This window comes from Epargyreus clarus, unplaced genomic scaffold, assembly GCF_041222505.1.
Source record: "Epargyreus clarus isolate Ecla_fem2 unplaced genomic scaffold, WU_Ecla_fem_2.2 ptg000026l, whole genome shotgun sequence".
Taxonomy (NCBI): domain Eukaryota; kingdom Metazoa; phylum Arthropoda; class Insecta; order Lepidoptera; family Hesperiidae; genus Epargyreus; species Epargyreus clarus.
In genome coordinates, this window is record NW_027332233.1 from 3,414,476 (window position 1) to 3,431,792 (window position 17,317).

The 17,317-nt window shown below is 36.3% G+C and overlaps 3 protein-coding genes across 3 annotated transcripts in view; 1 reads left to right on the forward strand and 2 right to left on the reverse strand.

Annotated features, from left to right (window-relative positions):
• Nucleotides 1-1,221, forward strand: part of LOC140753218 (integrin alpha-PS5) — a 24,584-nt gene extending 23,363 nt beyond the window's left edge. The window contains exon 26 of the mRNA XM_073087689.1: nt 364-1,221. Coding sequence (XP_072943790.1) covers nt 364-420 — 57 coding nt within the window. The 3' untranslated portion in view covers nt 421-1,221. The remainder of the gene's footprint in view (nt 1-363) is intronic.
• On the reverse strand, nt 1,213-5,378 carry LOC140753219 (asialoglycoprotein receptor 2-like). The gene is made up of 5 exons (XM_073087690.1): nt 4,728-5,378; nt 3,889-4,164; nt 3,023-3,193; nt 1,541-1,801; nt 1,213-1,393 (listed from the first exon to the last, which is right to left on the reverse strand). The coding sequence occupies exons 1-5, from the start codon at nt 4,768-4,770 to the stop codon at nt 1,224-1,226; spliced, it is 921 nt and encodes a 306-aa protein (XP_072943791.1). The 5' UTR covers nt 4,771-5,378; the 3' UTR covers nt 1,213-1,223.
• A 550-nt stretch (nt 5,379-5,928) lies between these two features.
• LOC140753482 (uncharacterized) lies at nt 5,929-9,256 on the reverse strand. Its single transcript, XM_073088111.1, has 5 exons — nt 9,079-9,256; nt 8,234-8,506; nt 7,688-7,858; nt 6,897-7,160; nt 5,929-6,126 (listed from the first exon to the last, which is right to left on the reverse strand). Exons 1-5 carry the CDS (start codon nt 9,110-9,112, stop codon nt 5,951-5,953), a joined length of 918 nt encoding a protein of 305 aa, XP_072944212.1. The 5' UTR covers nt 9,113-9,256; the 3' UTR covers nt 5,929-5,950.
• Nucleotides 9,257-17,317: the final 8,061 nt, after the last annotated feature.

Genomic DNA, 17,317 nt, shown 5'->3' on the forward strand with positions numbered 1-17,317 from the left:
AAGGAGTAGCAGACGAGCAGGCAGTCCACCTGTACAGATGCAGACTTCTGTAATCAACTCCAGATAGGACTAGATATTCCTACCTGAGGTCGGCCACAGATGCGCCGTTACCCCTGAAGACTAAGCTGGAATACCTCGGAAAAGTATGTCTCCCTTACCACACCTTTTCAAACCAGAACACAACATTTTATTTTTATCATGTAATCATAATCATAAATCCTTACGTAAACTGCTCGTCTGTTTATCAATCTCGGTATTTACTGCCGGATCTACCAATCTGCTCTTGGCCATGTTTGGGAAAGACAGACTGATGATGATCGATGACTACTGACTTTTTTTAATGTGATTTTTTATTTTCCACAGCAACCACAGCAAGAGTCACACAGCAACAAAAATGACAATGATGTGGTATCCACTTAGAAAACTAATAATACTTATTAAGTTATTATTAATTATTATTTGCTTTCTTTCTCTCAATGCGTTATGTTTTTGTGCAAAATTGCAATCTAGACTGCTAGAGATCGAACGCAGTGTCTGGATCAATCTAGTGCAATGTCGAGTGAATTGTAAAAGTTTTCATGAGTTTATGAAAGTTTCTGTTACGATTTCAGTTTCAGCTGAAAAACCTAGTAACATCACTGACCTGAAAACTGTACTGAGATTGCAAATATTGTTCCTGTATTAGCAATATGACGTTGCAAATATTGTTCCTGTATTAGCAATATGACGGTAACTACTGCACAATTGTAGATAGATTTTTCACAAAACTTGGCCGTTTACGACCCTTTGAGATGATTAAGTATAGATTAAAAATTGGGGATAAATAGTTATTTATATTTTTCTAAAATCTAAAACTTAAATGTCATAATATTAAGTATAGGTTAAAGCTTGAAGATAAACAATTATTTGTATTTATCTAAAATTTAAAACTAGAATATGTCACAATAAAAATATTTTAACAAATAATAAAAAGTATTAGTTTGAAAACTTTTAAGTATGTATTTATATAACTACTTTGTTGCTAGATATGGTAAAACAAAGTATTTATTCGCATGTAATGTAATCTTTTATAGAAGGAGGGAATTAAAAAATAAACATTTTAACGATACTTAAAGCACATTTAAGACGCAGCACCTTCTATTTTATTAATTACGCTAAAGAAGTTAATCTGTAACATTCATAATACACGCTTTTTGTATAATAAAAAATATATTAAAAACAGATCATCTTTTATTTACTTCCTTTTCACAAATAAAACCATACAGATCCGTGCAATCCACATCGTTGTACTTGCCGTCGGTTTTGAACACGGAACCGCAGTATTCCTTGCCATCTGAATTATTTGGCTCATTCTCTGACCACTTTTCAAAACCAGCCTCTTTCAACGATTGCCCTAAAACAGAGAGATTTACATATTTAGCGATTGCTCAAGCTCAGTATTTTTTTCATCGAAATCAAAATTGATTATTGTTTTTAGGAAGAAATAGGTGTGGTGGTGCCGGAGTGGAACCATAGAGGGTTTTACCACCTTCACACTTACCGAAAATGGTCTTGAATATTATTGGCGAGCCATCAACGGATTTGTCAGCCCTCAGTCCAACCAAGAAGAACCACGCATACTTCGATCCATCTACGGCTGGTTTGGAGTGCGTGATGTTCTTGATGACGTCACTCTCTACCTCAGAGTTTATCACAAGAAGGTGCGCGCCCACGCTGTCGCATTCGGCGTACGCCTGGTTCCACGTATACGCAGCCCTTGGGATTTTGTAACAACTGCCTACGTTCTCGAAATATTCGTAATCTGTTGAAATTTAAAATATTGAAACACAATAATTTAATTCAATGTTTAATTTGATTTTTTATGATGGCAACAAAGGAAAAGGGAGTGACAAATTGATATACATTGTCATATAAGAAAAATGGGGTACCAACCATAACGTCGCTAGAATATGTCATAACTTAATTTCATAATTTTAATTCTTAAATTTTTTACTTGTCTATGACGGGTAATGGTTTTTAAATGTGTGTATGACTTGTTCTTTGGCACGTCCTACAGTCTGAACGGCTTGACGAATTTTAACATATAAGATTTCTTAGAATTCGTTTAATGCCCCATTTAGATAAAGAAAGTTTCTCGTCTCGAAGATACGATTATCGAAGGAATATAAAATATTTTGTTCGTGTAAAGTGTGTTTAGACGAATCTAAAGTCTAATGTTTAGAAGGCAACGAGCGAGAAGAGCGAATGTTTAGAGTCTAAACATTCGCTCTTCTCGCTCGTTGCCTTGGGCGATAATTGCCTCGCATGGAATATTTTATTGCGTCCGTGTAAACAGAATTTCTAAGCAGTAATCGTATTTCGAGATTTTAGGCCAGTTGCTACCACAGGTGCAGCGGACGAGGGTGTTTTAATTTTTAATTATGTCTAATTTTTCCGTTTCATTAATTCTTGTAATTAAACAGAAAAATAAGAAAAGGTGTTGGGTTAAAAATGGACAGCAAGAAGAAGTGATTTAGAAGCATATACCTCACACGCTGTATATACACGCATATACACCTTGAGTAACAATAGGATAATCACTAAACACGAATGAGAAATCTCGCACTGAAAACGAGTCAAACTGATTTTTACGATACTCGTACGAACTTTAAAATATGTCATACGAGATCATGTTTATACAAGTCGAGATTCTCATAAGCAAGAATCTCTTACTATAATTTCGCCGCATTAACAAACACAGGCAATTATCGCCTGACGATATGTCATATGCGAGTCTCGTATGTCATAATCATAGGCGAATTTTTGGTCCTGCCTATGTGTAAACATTTTGATACGACTTTGTTACGGCGATTATTGCTTGTGATAGTTGTTTACGATTTCTCGACCCGAAACGTGCGAGAAACTCTCTCCATCTAAACAGCTCTTAAATTGCAAGAGTAGCCATAAGGTATATTTTTGACCAGCAGATTTTCATTGTTTTAATAATTGCTTGTTTTTAAAATAGAGTAAGAGTGGTACAAACCATTTGCATACACCCCACATTGAGGATCGTACGGTGCATCGTTTGCATTAACTTTACAAACAAAAGGAAGTTTCCGATAGCAATGGCTGGTCTCCACATCACCCGTGCGGGTAATCAGGTCACATGTCCATGTTGGATTCTGTTCTATTTGGCCGGAGTTTTCCAGATCCACTGAAAATAAAATGACATTACTCGTATTATTTATATTGGCATATATAAAATGAAAATAACAAGCGTTTTAATAACGTCATTTTGTTTTTAGCATTTTTTTCAGAAATTCTTCATTGATACTCAAATAATGAGGGTTCATAATAGATCCACCAATTTGGAGCGTATTTGACGCTGAATTGACCACCATTAGCTCGGGTGCCATAGATTTAGAATGGTGCCACTAATTTAATCATGTATAAAAAGGTTTTAAACTGGTGTGTACATGTAGTCTACCACTTCACACCTGGCTAGCGAGTTGGACTATAGCATACACCTCATTCATTATGAGAGGTGACCATGGAATGCTTAGCAGTGGGACAGATAGGTAGACGATAAAATCGGATTTTTGTATTTAACAAATATTCGCCGGCATTTTAATTTGAGGTACTTTTTTATAATATAGGCGTAGCAGACGAGCATGCAGTCTACCTGATGGTAAGTGGCTACTGATAGGATTAGATATTCCTACCTGAGGTCGGCCACAGATGCGCCGCTACCCCTGAGGACTAAGCTGGAACGCCTCGGAAAAGTCTGTCTCCCTTACCACACCCTTCAAACCGTGTGGCGATAGATGACAATAGATATAGGTGTGGCGGTGGTGCCGCTGGAGTCGAACCACAAAAGGTCCTACCACCTTCAAAACACTTGCAACTTACGGTCGATTATCGGTTGTTCTTCAGCAGACTCGTGTTGACGGCCATCATCGCCAATCCAAAATTGATCACCTAAATCTGGGAACTGCTTGAATAGTCCATGAGCCTGGGCGATGTCCAGGGGAGACGAAGGTACCATAAGCTTCGCACCTTCCGTGCGGCATGCCGCCTCTGCCTCCCGGTAAGCTGTACTCTCCGTGTGGAGTTTGTAAAAAGCGTTAGTTTTCCGGTTGAAGACATAATCCGAGCGATATGACTTCCCAGATAGACACGGGTATGCTGGAAAAATAAATTGAATGTAAATTAACTTTATGACAAAGAAATTAAAATTAAAATATTAGTGATAATTGTAATTATGAATCTCGGTTGGTCGGAATGGTCCGACGGTTTCTCAAACAATAAATTACAAGCCAGAACGGCAGTTGATTAAGCGACTGCTCAGCCGATAGTAGCCAGTAGGTACACAGAAAGTTGGCTACATTAGGCTTGAAGGCTAGAAGGTCAAAGTAAGGTGTTGTATTTTCATAGATACCTACTCAATAATCAAATGTTTCATGAGAGTCAGTTCATCAGAAACTAAATGATGTACTTATTTAAACCATAACGTTAGTCATTTGTAATCAACTCCAAAGAGAATTGAGTCCCACCTGAAATAGTTACGAATACGTTGGACCAACCCAGTAATAAGATGGACCGACTTGTAAAAGTCTCCGGCTTAGCTTGCCCTTTGAACAAAGTCGCACCTATCTCTGCTGTTTTAGAGTAGAAACAAGCACTGACAGTCGAACCATGAAGGGAACTTTAAATAAACAGCATAAATAAAACAAGCAAACATAGCTTACCGGATAAAATAATTAACAATGTTATTATAATGTATCCCTCCATACTTCAGACTGACCACTCGTCCGTTGCACTGCGATCTTGAACCGTTCTCAGAGAGACTCACACACACAGCCTATTATAAAGAGTTGGGAACATAACTTATATCGTTTTTACCCGGGCTTTTTCCTACATTAACGAATCTCTCAGAAATAAGCCTATAAACAGAAGAATCCAAATGCCTATGAAATCAAATTTATGTATCGTAACTAAGGAAAAAGAGAATCAATAGGTACCAAGAATATACAGTTAATTAATTACAGTCGGACAACTAAACTACGTCATGTTTTGCTGATATTTATGTTATTAACTTATTGATAAGAGAATAATAAACAAACGACTTTATATTAGTTACTGATAAAATGATCATATGCTTTCTTCTTCTCGATGAGAAAGAAAGTACCTACAAAATTAAAAATAAATGTAAAATAAAGGTCGCGCATAACGGTTGCATTTATATAACTGTGTGAACTAAAATAGAGGTGTACCGGACATCCATATCCGTATCCGCAGACGATGGAGGAAAAAGGTTTACATTCGTATCGCACTTGCTAATATTTAAAGATGTGTTTCGTTCATCTCGTCATGAAGGTGGTAGAATGCTTTGTGGTTCGACTCCCGCGGCACCACCGCCACACCTATTTCTGCCTCATAACAGCAGTGTTAAACGCTACTGTGTTCTGGTTTGAAGAGCGTGGTACGGGAGACATACTTTTCAAAGGCGTTTCAGTTTAGTCCTCAAGAGTAGCGGTGCATCTGTGGCCGACCTCAGGTAGGAATATCCTATCTGGGGTTGATTACATATGTCCTTAGGCAGCAGTAGCCATTTACCATCAGGAGTAGTGCATGCTCGTCTGCTACTCCTATATTATAAAAAAAGCGTGTTAAAAAGGTGGACTGCATGCTGCTAATACTATATCATTTATATAAAAAAATGAAAAAATTGAGTAACAACACGAATACTTTTAATTAGCTTTATTATTACTCGTAGTTTACGCTGCACCGCTTCCTCATGGCAATTCACAGCACCGATTGGCGGGTACGCTGCCACTGAGGAGATTGCCCGGGTAAAGAGTTCCTCTAGGCCCGTAAACGAGGCCCATAGGAAGACCACTATCGTACGTATACTACTATATTATTTATAAAAAAAAAAACTTCAAGAAATTGAGTAACAGCATAAATACTTTTAATTGGTTTTATTAGATACTTCCACTTCACAAATAAACGCAAACAAGAGCGAACAGGTAAGGTCGTTGTATTTGCCGTCGTTAGTGAAGATGGAGCCGCATAGTTCCGTGCCCAGCAAGTTATTTGGCTCGCCTACTGACCACTGGTCGTACCCAGCTTCCTGCAGCGTTTGTCCTGGAAGTGACATAAAATGAAATTAGAATCCTGGAAGGGTAGAACCCTTTGTGGTACCACTTAAAAACAGCAGTGTTAAGCGCTGCTGTGTACCACTTTGTAGGGAATAGAAAGGGAGACATACTTATGCGAGGTGTTCCAATCTAGACCTCAGATGTAGCAACTCATATGTGGCAAATCACAGGTCTAATTGTATCTGGAGTTTAGAGATGTCAGCTGTGGTCACTTATCGGTTGCTCGTTTGTTACTTCTACGTTATAAAAAAAATGTTGGTTCGATTGTGGCGGCAATATTGCCAATTTTTACACACTATGGCTGTTTCGATCATATATAATTTGACGGGACCAACCACTGTTTATACCCGAGGCCGAATGCCAGCTCGCGACGACTCCGACAATCGCCTCGTTTTGATTTCGTGATTTGAAAAATGTAGTAAGTCTTCCTTTAACGAAGCGTTCGACTTTGTCCTTAAGGATAGCAATATGTCGTTGTCCGAGCTCAGGTAAATTCTGACTTTTTTGGGGTAAATTAGAGAGATGTTTGAGATGTATATGTAAATATTACAATTTAAAACCCAAAATTTGAAGAAAAATTAATAAAAAATGAAGAAGCTACATTTACACTACCCGTATTATTCTATTAAATTAATAATAATTTAATGCATCATTTGTTCATTAATGCCGCTGTACCTAGGTTTCTTACAAAAGAGACGACAACTTTTCATTGCTTCTATTAAAAAAATAAATGCTATTACTACTAATCCTACTTACCAAAAATTGTTTTATATACGATAGGAGAGCCTTCAACAACCTTGTTAGCCCTTACGCCTGCGTGCCAGTACCAAGGCGAATGGGCATTTTCGGCAACCTTCGGAGCATAGTGCGTGAGATTATGCACCACTTGGTGTTCTAACTCTGAGTTCAGGACGACTAAGTGAGCTCCCTGCGTTTGGCACTCATCGTAGGCCTGGTTCCATGAGTACGCAGCGCTGGATATCATATAACAGCTGCCCACACTTTCCACGTATTGGTACCCTTGAAAATAAACAGCCATTACTATTATAACGTAGCAGTCAGCAGGGATAGCCTAGTGGTAGAAACTCGACCTTTCGATCGACGGGTCCGAGGTTCGAAACCCAAACACGCACTTTTGATTTATTAAGTTATGTGCGTATTATAAAATTATAAATTAGCCCTTGTTTAAGCGGTGAAGGAAAACCTCGTGAGGAAATCTGCATACCCGAGAAATCTTAAAAAAAAGTTTTCATAGGTAAGTGAAGTGTAAATACGTACTTGGGCAGTGTAATAGACTATAGCCTGATTCTTCTAATTCTGAGAGAAGACCCGTGAGAATATCTGCACGCCTGAGAGATGTTAAAAAAAAGTTCTACAGAGTGTAAAGTCTACTAATTTGCACTTGGCCAGCGCGGTGTAACATGGCCTAAAATCTCTCATCCTAGAAGAGACCGTACCAATCACAAGGACAGTAATATGTTGACGATCATTTTGATATGACTCAACTAGTCTATTGCTGTAAAGCTAATAAATGTAGTCACTCTTACCTCTCGAGTAGACTTTGCACTGTGGATCGTAAGGAGCTTCATTTGCCTCCACTTTGCAAATGAAAGGGGCATTTGCTAAGCAGAGTAACTTCTGCACTTCCCCGCTCCGGGTTACAACTTCGCAATCATTTAAATTAAAACGCTCATTTGATTGGTCCTCAAAAGAATCCACTGTAAATAATAATAAAAGTGCATGTACATTTATTAGTGGCAGAACCCTTTTGGTTCAACTCCGGTAGCATAATGGCCACACCTATTTCTTCCTAATAAGAGCAGTGTTGAGCGCTGCTGTCGTCAGGTTTGAACGGTGTAGTAAGACAGACATACTTTTTCGAGGCGTACCAGCTTAGACCTCAGGGGTAGGGGTCTTTTTTGTATGTACTCCTATGTTATAAAAAAAGGTCGGCTACAGACACGGTGTTACCCGTGTGGGCTAATAGGCGTTCCAAGCATTACTTAACTTTTTAGTTAATAATTTTTAAGCATTCAATTATTTATTTATTGCATTCAGTTTTCATAATTATTATTAATAAAAAATCTACTTACAATTAATCGGTTCCCTGTACTCTTCTATTTCGTGTTTTTCCCCATCGTCGCCAACCCACGCATGATTCCCGATGTCAGGGAACCGTTTGAACATGGCATGCGCCTGGACTATGTCTCTCTCGTGCGGAAGCATGAGCTTAGCATTTTCCGTCTTGCAGGCATTTTGAGCCACCTCATGACTGGCAAACTCTGTGTGGAGCTTATAGAAGGCGTCTGTCTTAGGATTATACTCGTAGTCTGAGCGGTACTGCTTTACGGATTGAGTTGTAGCAACTGTGGGAAATGGGAGACTTAATGCAAGGCAACCAAACTTACGAACGAAAAACGTACAAGTCGTATCTAGTTGTATCTCTTCTCAATTAGAAATGCGTTGAGCATTAGCAATGCTTGACTTTATACAACTTTTTGGCTGTCTCTCGAAAATCATTTGGACTCCTATAAAGCTTCTTAACACCCACTTCACAATTTTAACAGTGGACTACTGCGCTATTCTAGAATGAGAATAATTTTTATTCTATAGATCATAAATCAATCCAGGGAAAACCAATTGTGTTTGGGGCTGATTACGGATGTTTATGGGTGGCAAAGACCACTTTCTAGCAAAATGATTGCAGTTTATATGCGCTTCCTATTTTAATATAAAAATATATTATTGTCACTTACCTGAAAAGTTACATAGGTGAGTGAGTGACTTCACTCAATAATTAAAACCGAAATTCCTAAAATTACGCGCATATTTTTAAAGATAGCCACACTCCACACTAGAAAAGTATGGTGATAAACTTGTGGCCTTTGGGTCAAGTACATAGGATAAATTAAACAATTATAACAAAACAGATACTTACCGAGTATATTAATCACAATAATATATCGTATCATGATTCACATGTAGGTCAACAGAGTACCACCGATTGACTGGCAGTCTGGCAACATTGACGAGGAGGCTGGAAGTACGATGCTTCTAAGATACTTCTAGTATGAGGTGACTAAACTTTCTGTTTGAATCGAGAACGTCCAGTTACTACATTTGTATTAGAAGCGATTTTTCTCATATATTTATGTACAATTTGTCAATTAACTTTCTATTTTGTTTCTCTTTTTATAATACAGGAGTAGCATGCCAACATGTACTAGTAAGTAGTAACCTCGGGAAAGTATGTCTTCCTTACCGCTTTCTTCAAACCAGGACACAGAAGCAATTAAAACTGCTGTTAAAAGGCAGAAATACATAGGTGTAAATATGTGTTAAAAATATCCTGAATTAAAAACTAGTTGCATACTGAAAACAATAATAAATACGTTACAGGTCTTTAAAAATCACTGCCTGATGAGATCCTTATCCATGCATAGATATTATTGTCTTGCGATTTTAGCAATATCAGTTGGAAATCAGGAAAATAATCTATTTGTAAATCGTGCGCTTGCGACACTTCCGTCCTTCGCGGCTACCGAAGTACGACTGACTAAACTCGACCAGTGGGTTGTAATCTCTCATTTATTATTCAAACGGCGGGTAGTACAATTTATCTTATTGTGGATAGTAATCTACATGAAAAATGATATTGTGTCGCTGAATCCTCCTAAATTGTGGGAGCGACACAGGGTAAGTTGTTTCTCTTTTCAGTTAATTATTTTAAGTTGTCTGTTATTTTTACAATAATAAGATACTGCTAGTCTCTGCGTTAAATTTAGAATTATGTGAAAACGCATAATATAGAAAAATATAGAAAAAATAGCTTTAAACTGCCTAACGCATTTTTTAGCGTAGACTATTGTAATTTCCAGGTCAACTTTTTTTACAATTATTAATGTTTTTATAAAACAAGTGTCCTCATATTTCAAAAACTTAGGTACCTACTCAACTGATAAACTTTATCATTTGACATCCGTCCATGCCGTATGCGTAACTTGTTATGCAAAGTACCTATGTGTGTAATAACTACACAACACTACTACAGTGAATTATTTAAGCCGTTTATTTGTAGAATGTAATCTGTCTATTTATTACATCTAAGAAAAATATAGATAGTACTTTTCTCGTCGCAATTGTCCACAAAATGTTGCTATTTCTGTCTAATAACAGCAGTGTTAGGCGCTGCTGTGTTCTGGTTTGAAGGGAGATATACTTTACTGAGGCATTTCGCCAGTTCTCAGAGGTGGCTGGGGATCTGTAGCCGACCTCAAGTAGTCTTCTATTGTTATCTGACGTTGATCACATATATTTACAGGCGGCAGTGGCCACTGATCATCAGGTCCTCTGGATGCCACCAGAACCAAAGACGAGAGTTGTACTTAACAATTGATTAGGTACTAATGCATCGCTTCTGCCAACTTTACTCACGTATGTATTTAAGTGCTTTACAATAATAGCTTTTACACCAATTCACAGCAAGACTACAGTGCAGCTAAAGGTGTAACGAAACCACCTCTAAAATAATAAACTAAGTCGCCAAATCTGTGTGTGTAGCAATGTATATGTGGCTGCCTTCCTCGTTCATGGTAGATTACGAATGTCCAATGTCCATAGGTGGGTACTACATCCCTATTGGTAGACTCACGGGAATTGATATAGCTTTGTTTAGTGTCCATCGGCAAGGGGTTGGCTGATAAAAAAGTTCAGTCTGTCTCCGAAACGGGTGACTATGGAGATATCCGAAAAATTCCTTCATAAGCTAAGAGGGGTGTTCGGTCCACCTAACTAAAGTACCTTTTTCTCCATAGAATAAGGTGGTCATGACTCGTAGTTCATGACCTGGCTAAGTGTGGTTATGTTCACAGATCTATAAAATTTTCGGCCAGTCGGTTTCCTTACATTTTTTTAAATATTGTAGGAATAGTATTAATTTTAGTACAGCTACAGATTCGAATAATTCTCCAATTTGCCCGGGATCGAACCAGGATACGAAAAGAGCATAATTCGTATCATGAGTCTCGAAATTTGTAGTTTTCAAATTTCCAACTTAACTACTCTTTCTTCTCTACTCTTTTAAAACTACATCTGTCAATAAGAATTAAGTATAGTCCGCGTAAAACTGCTAGTTCACTCTAAATATAGAAATGAATCGCGTCGCCATAGCAAATTGTATGAGAGTACCTGCTCGCAACAACTTCAGAGCGGACTAGCAGTTTGACGCGGACTATAACATAATATCTAAGAAAAGTGTTGTGTAAAATAAAACTTCAATGAATTATGCAGTAGTTTATTGTTAGAGTGGGGCGGGCCGGAGGGGCCCTACGCACTGAGACTGCTCCGATCGCTACGTCAGCGATGCCGTCTACATCGGAACCGCAATTCCGACGCACGATACCAGATGCCAAATCATAATAAGAACGCATATCATACAAACGTAACTCCGAACGTCAAATAAGTACAGAAATTCACCAAAATGGCGCATCGAAATTGCATTTCCGACCGATTACATTATAAGCCACATTTAGACAGCGCCACTTATCCTAAATCATTTACACATATCCAACAATTATTCACGTAACACATGATACTATTATATCAAATCTAAATATACATAGAGTTATCGACGGAAACTAGTCCTAAGACAGTTGCACAATATCCGTATGGTCGTGGGACATGACGCTACAAAATTATTACAATAGTTTTGGCGGTTCGCAACAATGGTAAAATGCAACTACACGACAGAAACACTGTATCTATATTTACAAACGTCACGTTTCTCGTGTGTATTATCAGGTCACCTGAAATTAAATAACATTACTAAGTTCGTCGTGCGACAAATTAACTAAATCACCAAACTATACATAGGAAACGGCGACTGAGGATCGCCATTACGGCCCGAGCGGACGTGCTACTTTTAGCGTCGGCGATTCGCGTTTTTGCGATTCGATGCTTCATCGCGATTCAGCGGCTTGTTGCGTTTATCGCGGTATATAAAACGTGTTTAACTACTACATGAATACTGCATCGCGTTTATTGCGTTCATTTGTTGCATCGAGCGTTAAAAAGTTTGCGATAGCTACTCGAGCTCGAGCTACCAAGGAGCAGTTAAATCGTCGATAGTAAAAGTAGCATGTCTGTTGAGGCCCTTATCGCAAACGAAACATTCAAAATACTAAGTCTTATAGTGAACATTGTGTCTTGGGCGTTACATAAAGAGAATCAATACAGCCATTTGATATCAATACCTAAGTAAAATTAACTTAAAAGAGACTATCAGTGCACAAAATACCTGCTATGTACATTACGACTGGAAATAAACATAATTATCCTATTATTACAGTAAGTAAGTATACTTTCTCGAACTTTTTTTTTGCTTTTTTCTATACTTGAAAATTACATACAAAATAAATTGGATGGTTACAGAACCCAAAGAAAGGACAGAGGCATCTTACAAGTAACTATATAAACTAAAGTCTTATCACGTTACTTACTAGTATTTACAAGAAAACTCAGGTTTATAGTCTTAAAACGTGCCTCTGTGAACATTCGAGTGTGCTAATAGCTAAGGTACTTAAAACTACAGTCGAAGTGAAATATCTGGCTGGATAAGGCGGTTTGCGCACGGTGCGATTGGCGCGTTTGAGATCGCGCGATTTTTTTCACTAAGCCATCGACACGCACGCAAACCGTTCAATCCGCACAGCGTGTGTTACAAACAAAAGGAAAATACAATCGTGACGCAATAAAACTTACAACTAAAGATCACTTGTGAACTGAATGAACAATAATAATCGTGTACTTAAAAATTAAAATACCTATACGAGATCTCTGAAAGTCTGGAAACGCAATACGTACATTTATATAAAATAAGAAGCGTGTTGGGAAATTATTTATCGCTGCGGCAAATATTAATGCGAATTACACAACTTATTTATTATTATTATTATATACATACCTACTATTGCCGAGTCTGAACGCTACCTAAACGTACGCTGAATACCGAATATTACACCCAAATGATGGTAGATAAGCTTTAGATTAAGCAATTCAAAATGATAAACTTGTATAAACAACATTCTATGATGAATTCGAGATACGCTTAAGTTTGAAATTGGAATAGAAATATTTACTGTAAATTTTTAACTTTAACTTTTTCCTTTTGCGATTTTCTTGCTGCAAAATGTCGCCGTGTGTGGCCTTCCTAATTTGTTCCAATAAGGGTGATTTTTTTACAATAAAGCAGCAAATACGGCTGAGACACGACTAAGAAGTTACACTAGTCTATACTTCGCATATCTGTTTACGTTCAGAGAAACCGAAAGATATCCGGAGAGTACGGATAAAGCGTGAGAGTGGTAGTTAGACAAGGGTACGTGGGTCTAACGCAAGACATATTAAGGTTACTGCCCACAGTGCATAGATTAGTAAAGATTACTCACTGCTAACAAGAAAATGTAACCAGTCTTGACAATTGACATTGTCACTGTCATCTATTTTCGTGTTTGAAAAATATTAAAAAAAAATATATATATATTATTTACGATTTACGATTACGATTTCTCCGCACTTTTTCTTCGATTTCGTGTTTTGCCGCATTGTGGGTATTTTCCGCGTAAATTACACCATGACAGCCATTAAATTGCCGACAGAATTGTCAGCCGTTTAAGCCATTCAATGGCTCCCTTCAATTACAAGGTGGTGAGATATCTATACTTATCTATGCCACAATGCGCTCTTATGCACCGGAGAGGGCTACCTGTTCGGGTATGCCTGCGTAGGTACACCGTACTGTGTGTGGGAATATTAATGTAAATTGTATTGTATTTTATATAAACAGCGTAATTATTATTTTTTGCTTCAAGAAATTGATTTTTGGTATTGTTTTATATTTATGACATATATTCTTTAAACATAAATCTCGAAGCACAAGAAATGGTATTAATTGAAAAAATATTTCACGCAGTATAAACGGAAATGAAACTGTAAGAAAAAATTCAAAAAAAAATTTTTGGTAAGTAATTAAAAAAATATCAAATGGATTATTCAACTTTAGTCAAAAGAGATAATCTCTTTTGACTAAATTTGAATTAATTGGGCATGTGTAACGTATTTGGCATTGCCTATTCACGGTGAGTTAATTTTTAGGTAAATCAAAAATTAAATACTAAACAAGACTACCACCGTATTTTCCAGTAAAACGAAACGAAAACGGCATTCAACAGTACAAAACGCTACATAGTTCAACGGGTCTCTACAACTTACATCCCAAACGATACTAGAGCCTAACATTAATACTACGCAATTCATTTATTTACACATTTTTTATTTTTTATTATATTTTATATAGTTTTGAACTAGTTTTAAGGCTACGACGTCTCATGACACGCACACAAGTCTCTCTATGCTAATTTATATGTTAGCAGCGTGATATAAATCGAAATCTACTGAAACACAAGTCGTAACATTAATTTTGGAACATACAATACAGTGGAACATTTTCAAATCGCCAATAAACACATTTATCTTGGGGCTGTCGACACATTTTCGGATCGCACTGAATCAAAATGAATCGAACGCTCCTCATATTATTTAATCTTCATGTACATCGAATCAGAGCCATTTTATTACTATTTTTATAATACATCTGACAGATTTTTACAAAAACTATCTTCATACAATTTCAATTCAACTTTTTCGCTTTTTTGCATGAAATGTCCTTAGGTCTTTGCTGGTTCAGAAAGAATCCGAAAATGTGTAAAACGTCCCTCAAAGTCACGCACACTAACACACATTAGTCCTAATATAACTATAAATGCTCAAAATAAACGTGTAGATATCCGTTACATTTACAAACACATCTATACAATATCTCACTACTGCAAAGACAGTACGCGTAATTATGTATAAGTATAATATTATCTTATCTATCATTACAATATCCATCCGTTGTCGTGTATAATGTAAATTAGTATTTGTTTCATTAAATCTAAAAAACTATCTAACCTAACTATGTAAAAATGTTCAGTCGATGTTACATACAATGGTGTTTATTAAGAAGTAAGCTTATTTAGTTATATTATTACCTACACTCGTCGGAAATCTGATAGAAAATCGCGTACGAACATAGCCGTCGAGATTCTAAGTTTCGCAACTTTTAAGTACGATACGATCCGTACGCGGTCAAAGGAAATAATAATAAATTATTCTATATTTACGTCTCATAAACAGTATTCGTATTTATAAAATAACATCGAATACATATAGCGCGTCCATATACGTCAAATGTTTGCGAACATCAACGAAACAATAACATCTATAGTGTCTATAGAAAATTAGCTACTTATTAGAATAATGAAATCGTAAATGAAAAGTTACTAGTGCTACGAAGCATGCCCTTTATACTAAGGCCGATTGCCGTTCTATTTTATTTTAAACTTTATTATCGTCCGCTTTATCGTTCCCGCGTTGGGGTGCGTTTATATACATCCGGTTTCGGCGCCGACAGTCGCCACGGTTTAGTTATTACTGAAGCGTACAAGTTCTACGACTCTATTTAATCGCACCCAACGCCTTTCCTACATAATACGTCAGCCTCAACCGGTTTCGTTGTATACTCATTGGTTCCACGCTTGATGAGCGGTTGATTCGACACTGACAATCCTTTCTCATCTCTTTTCAAACCGATCCAAACCTTAACCCTATATTCACACTGAACCGAACCAACTATACTAAACTAATCACACTTCATGTTTAAACACGTTCACGACAATGGGAAATGAACGAGAAAATCTTTTTATTGACACGTCACATCACGAAATGAAATCCATCGAAAATAATGATACTACTTCACAACTAACTAACTAAACAGTTATATCTTCGAATTGTGTAAATATTTACAACGTGAAAATAATGCATCGCAAGAATATATCGTATTGACATCGTCGTTGAAAAAAAATACAGGACACGGCTGCCGCGACAAACAATCAATATTACAAGTCTTAGGTATAAAATTGTGTGTATTTTCTTAATACTCTAATCAATAACAAAATTTGATAACTCACGGGTACAGTGCCTATTTCTACTAAATAATTAACTATCTTGAGTTTCTTGTAGTCTAGGACAGTTAACAGAAATGTCACGCTAATAAAAATGTAATTTACATTGTATTCCCTATTAACAACTGTATGCTCACTGTTTCACTATGTAATACACTATTATTATATAATATGAAGGCATCATTCCATTTAAACACATCATAAATATCACTCTAACGAGGTATAATACGGTACACGTTGAACAAATTGGTTTATATTCTAGGTATCATATCCTAGGCGAGCCGAAATAATATTCAAATATTATTTAGTGTTAAAAATAATGAATTAATAATTGTTCGAATTGAATTACAAAAAAAATACAATGTAATGCAATATTTATTCAGCTATTTTTACACGCTATTTTATAATACTTCACTATGAATTACATAATGACTAAATTTCGGTTTGAATTTAGAATATTTCTTGTATGAAAAGCGGAATAAATCTTGCATGAAAATACAAAATTGTTAAAGTATTTTTTTTTTACTTTTATAAATTATAATTGTAATAAACCAAGCTCACCGGTATTGTAATACATGTAAAAATATCAAATTGTGTTGACTGTACATCTGTGCTGATATTGAACATTATCTTTATACAAGTTTACAACAAAAAATACACATTACACATTTTTATTAAATTTATACATTTTGTCATTGAGAATCATTATTAGTTTCGAATATATTCCACTCTAATTATACATTTGTTGTATTCAATTATATATGCATGTACTTATATCTAAAATAAAGTGTAATGATACTAGTTACTGAACATAATATTATAGTGAAATAAGTGGAAAATAAAATCAGCACAGATTTATCAACGGCATTTACCGCTATACGCACACATGCCATAATATGACAGCGTATAATTATACATTTTATATAATAAAATATACATATGTGTTCATCTCATACAACTAGAACATACCTACGGAATAAATATTGGTAAATAACATAACAGCATATAATTCATGTTAAATGGGAATAAACGGTACTATATTTATTCTTCATTGTAAAGCATTAAGTATTCTACAATATAATATGCTGCAAATACAACGAACAGAGGTACATAATA

Bases quoted from the DNA above. Each gene is read 5' to 3' on its own strand.
- LOC140753219 (XM_073087690.1), bottom strand. From the start codon at position 4,770: ATGGAGGGATACATTATAATAACATTGTTAATTATTTTATCCG. The intron at 4,165-4,727 runs GTAAGCTATGTT...TTATTTTTCCAG, and splicing joins ATTGTTAATTATTTTATCCG to CATACCCGTGTCTATCTGGG. The intron at 3,194-3,888 runs GTAAGTTGCAAG...TTTTATTTTCAG, and splicing joins AGAACAACCGATAATCGACC to TGGATCTGGAAAACTCCGGC.
- LOC140753482 (XM_073088111.1), bottom strand. From the start codon at position 9,112: ATGATACGATATATTATTGTGATTAATATACTCG. The intron at 7,161-7,687 runs GTAAGAGTGACT...TTTATTTTCAAG, and splicing joins GTGCAAAGTCTACTCGAGAG to GGTACCAATACGTGGAAAGT. The intron at 6,127-6,896 runs GTAAGTAGGATT...TGTCACTTCCAG, and splicing joins CGTATATAAAACAATTTTTG to GACAAACGCTGCAGGAAGCT.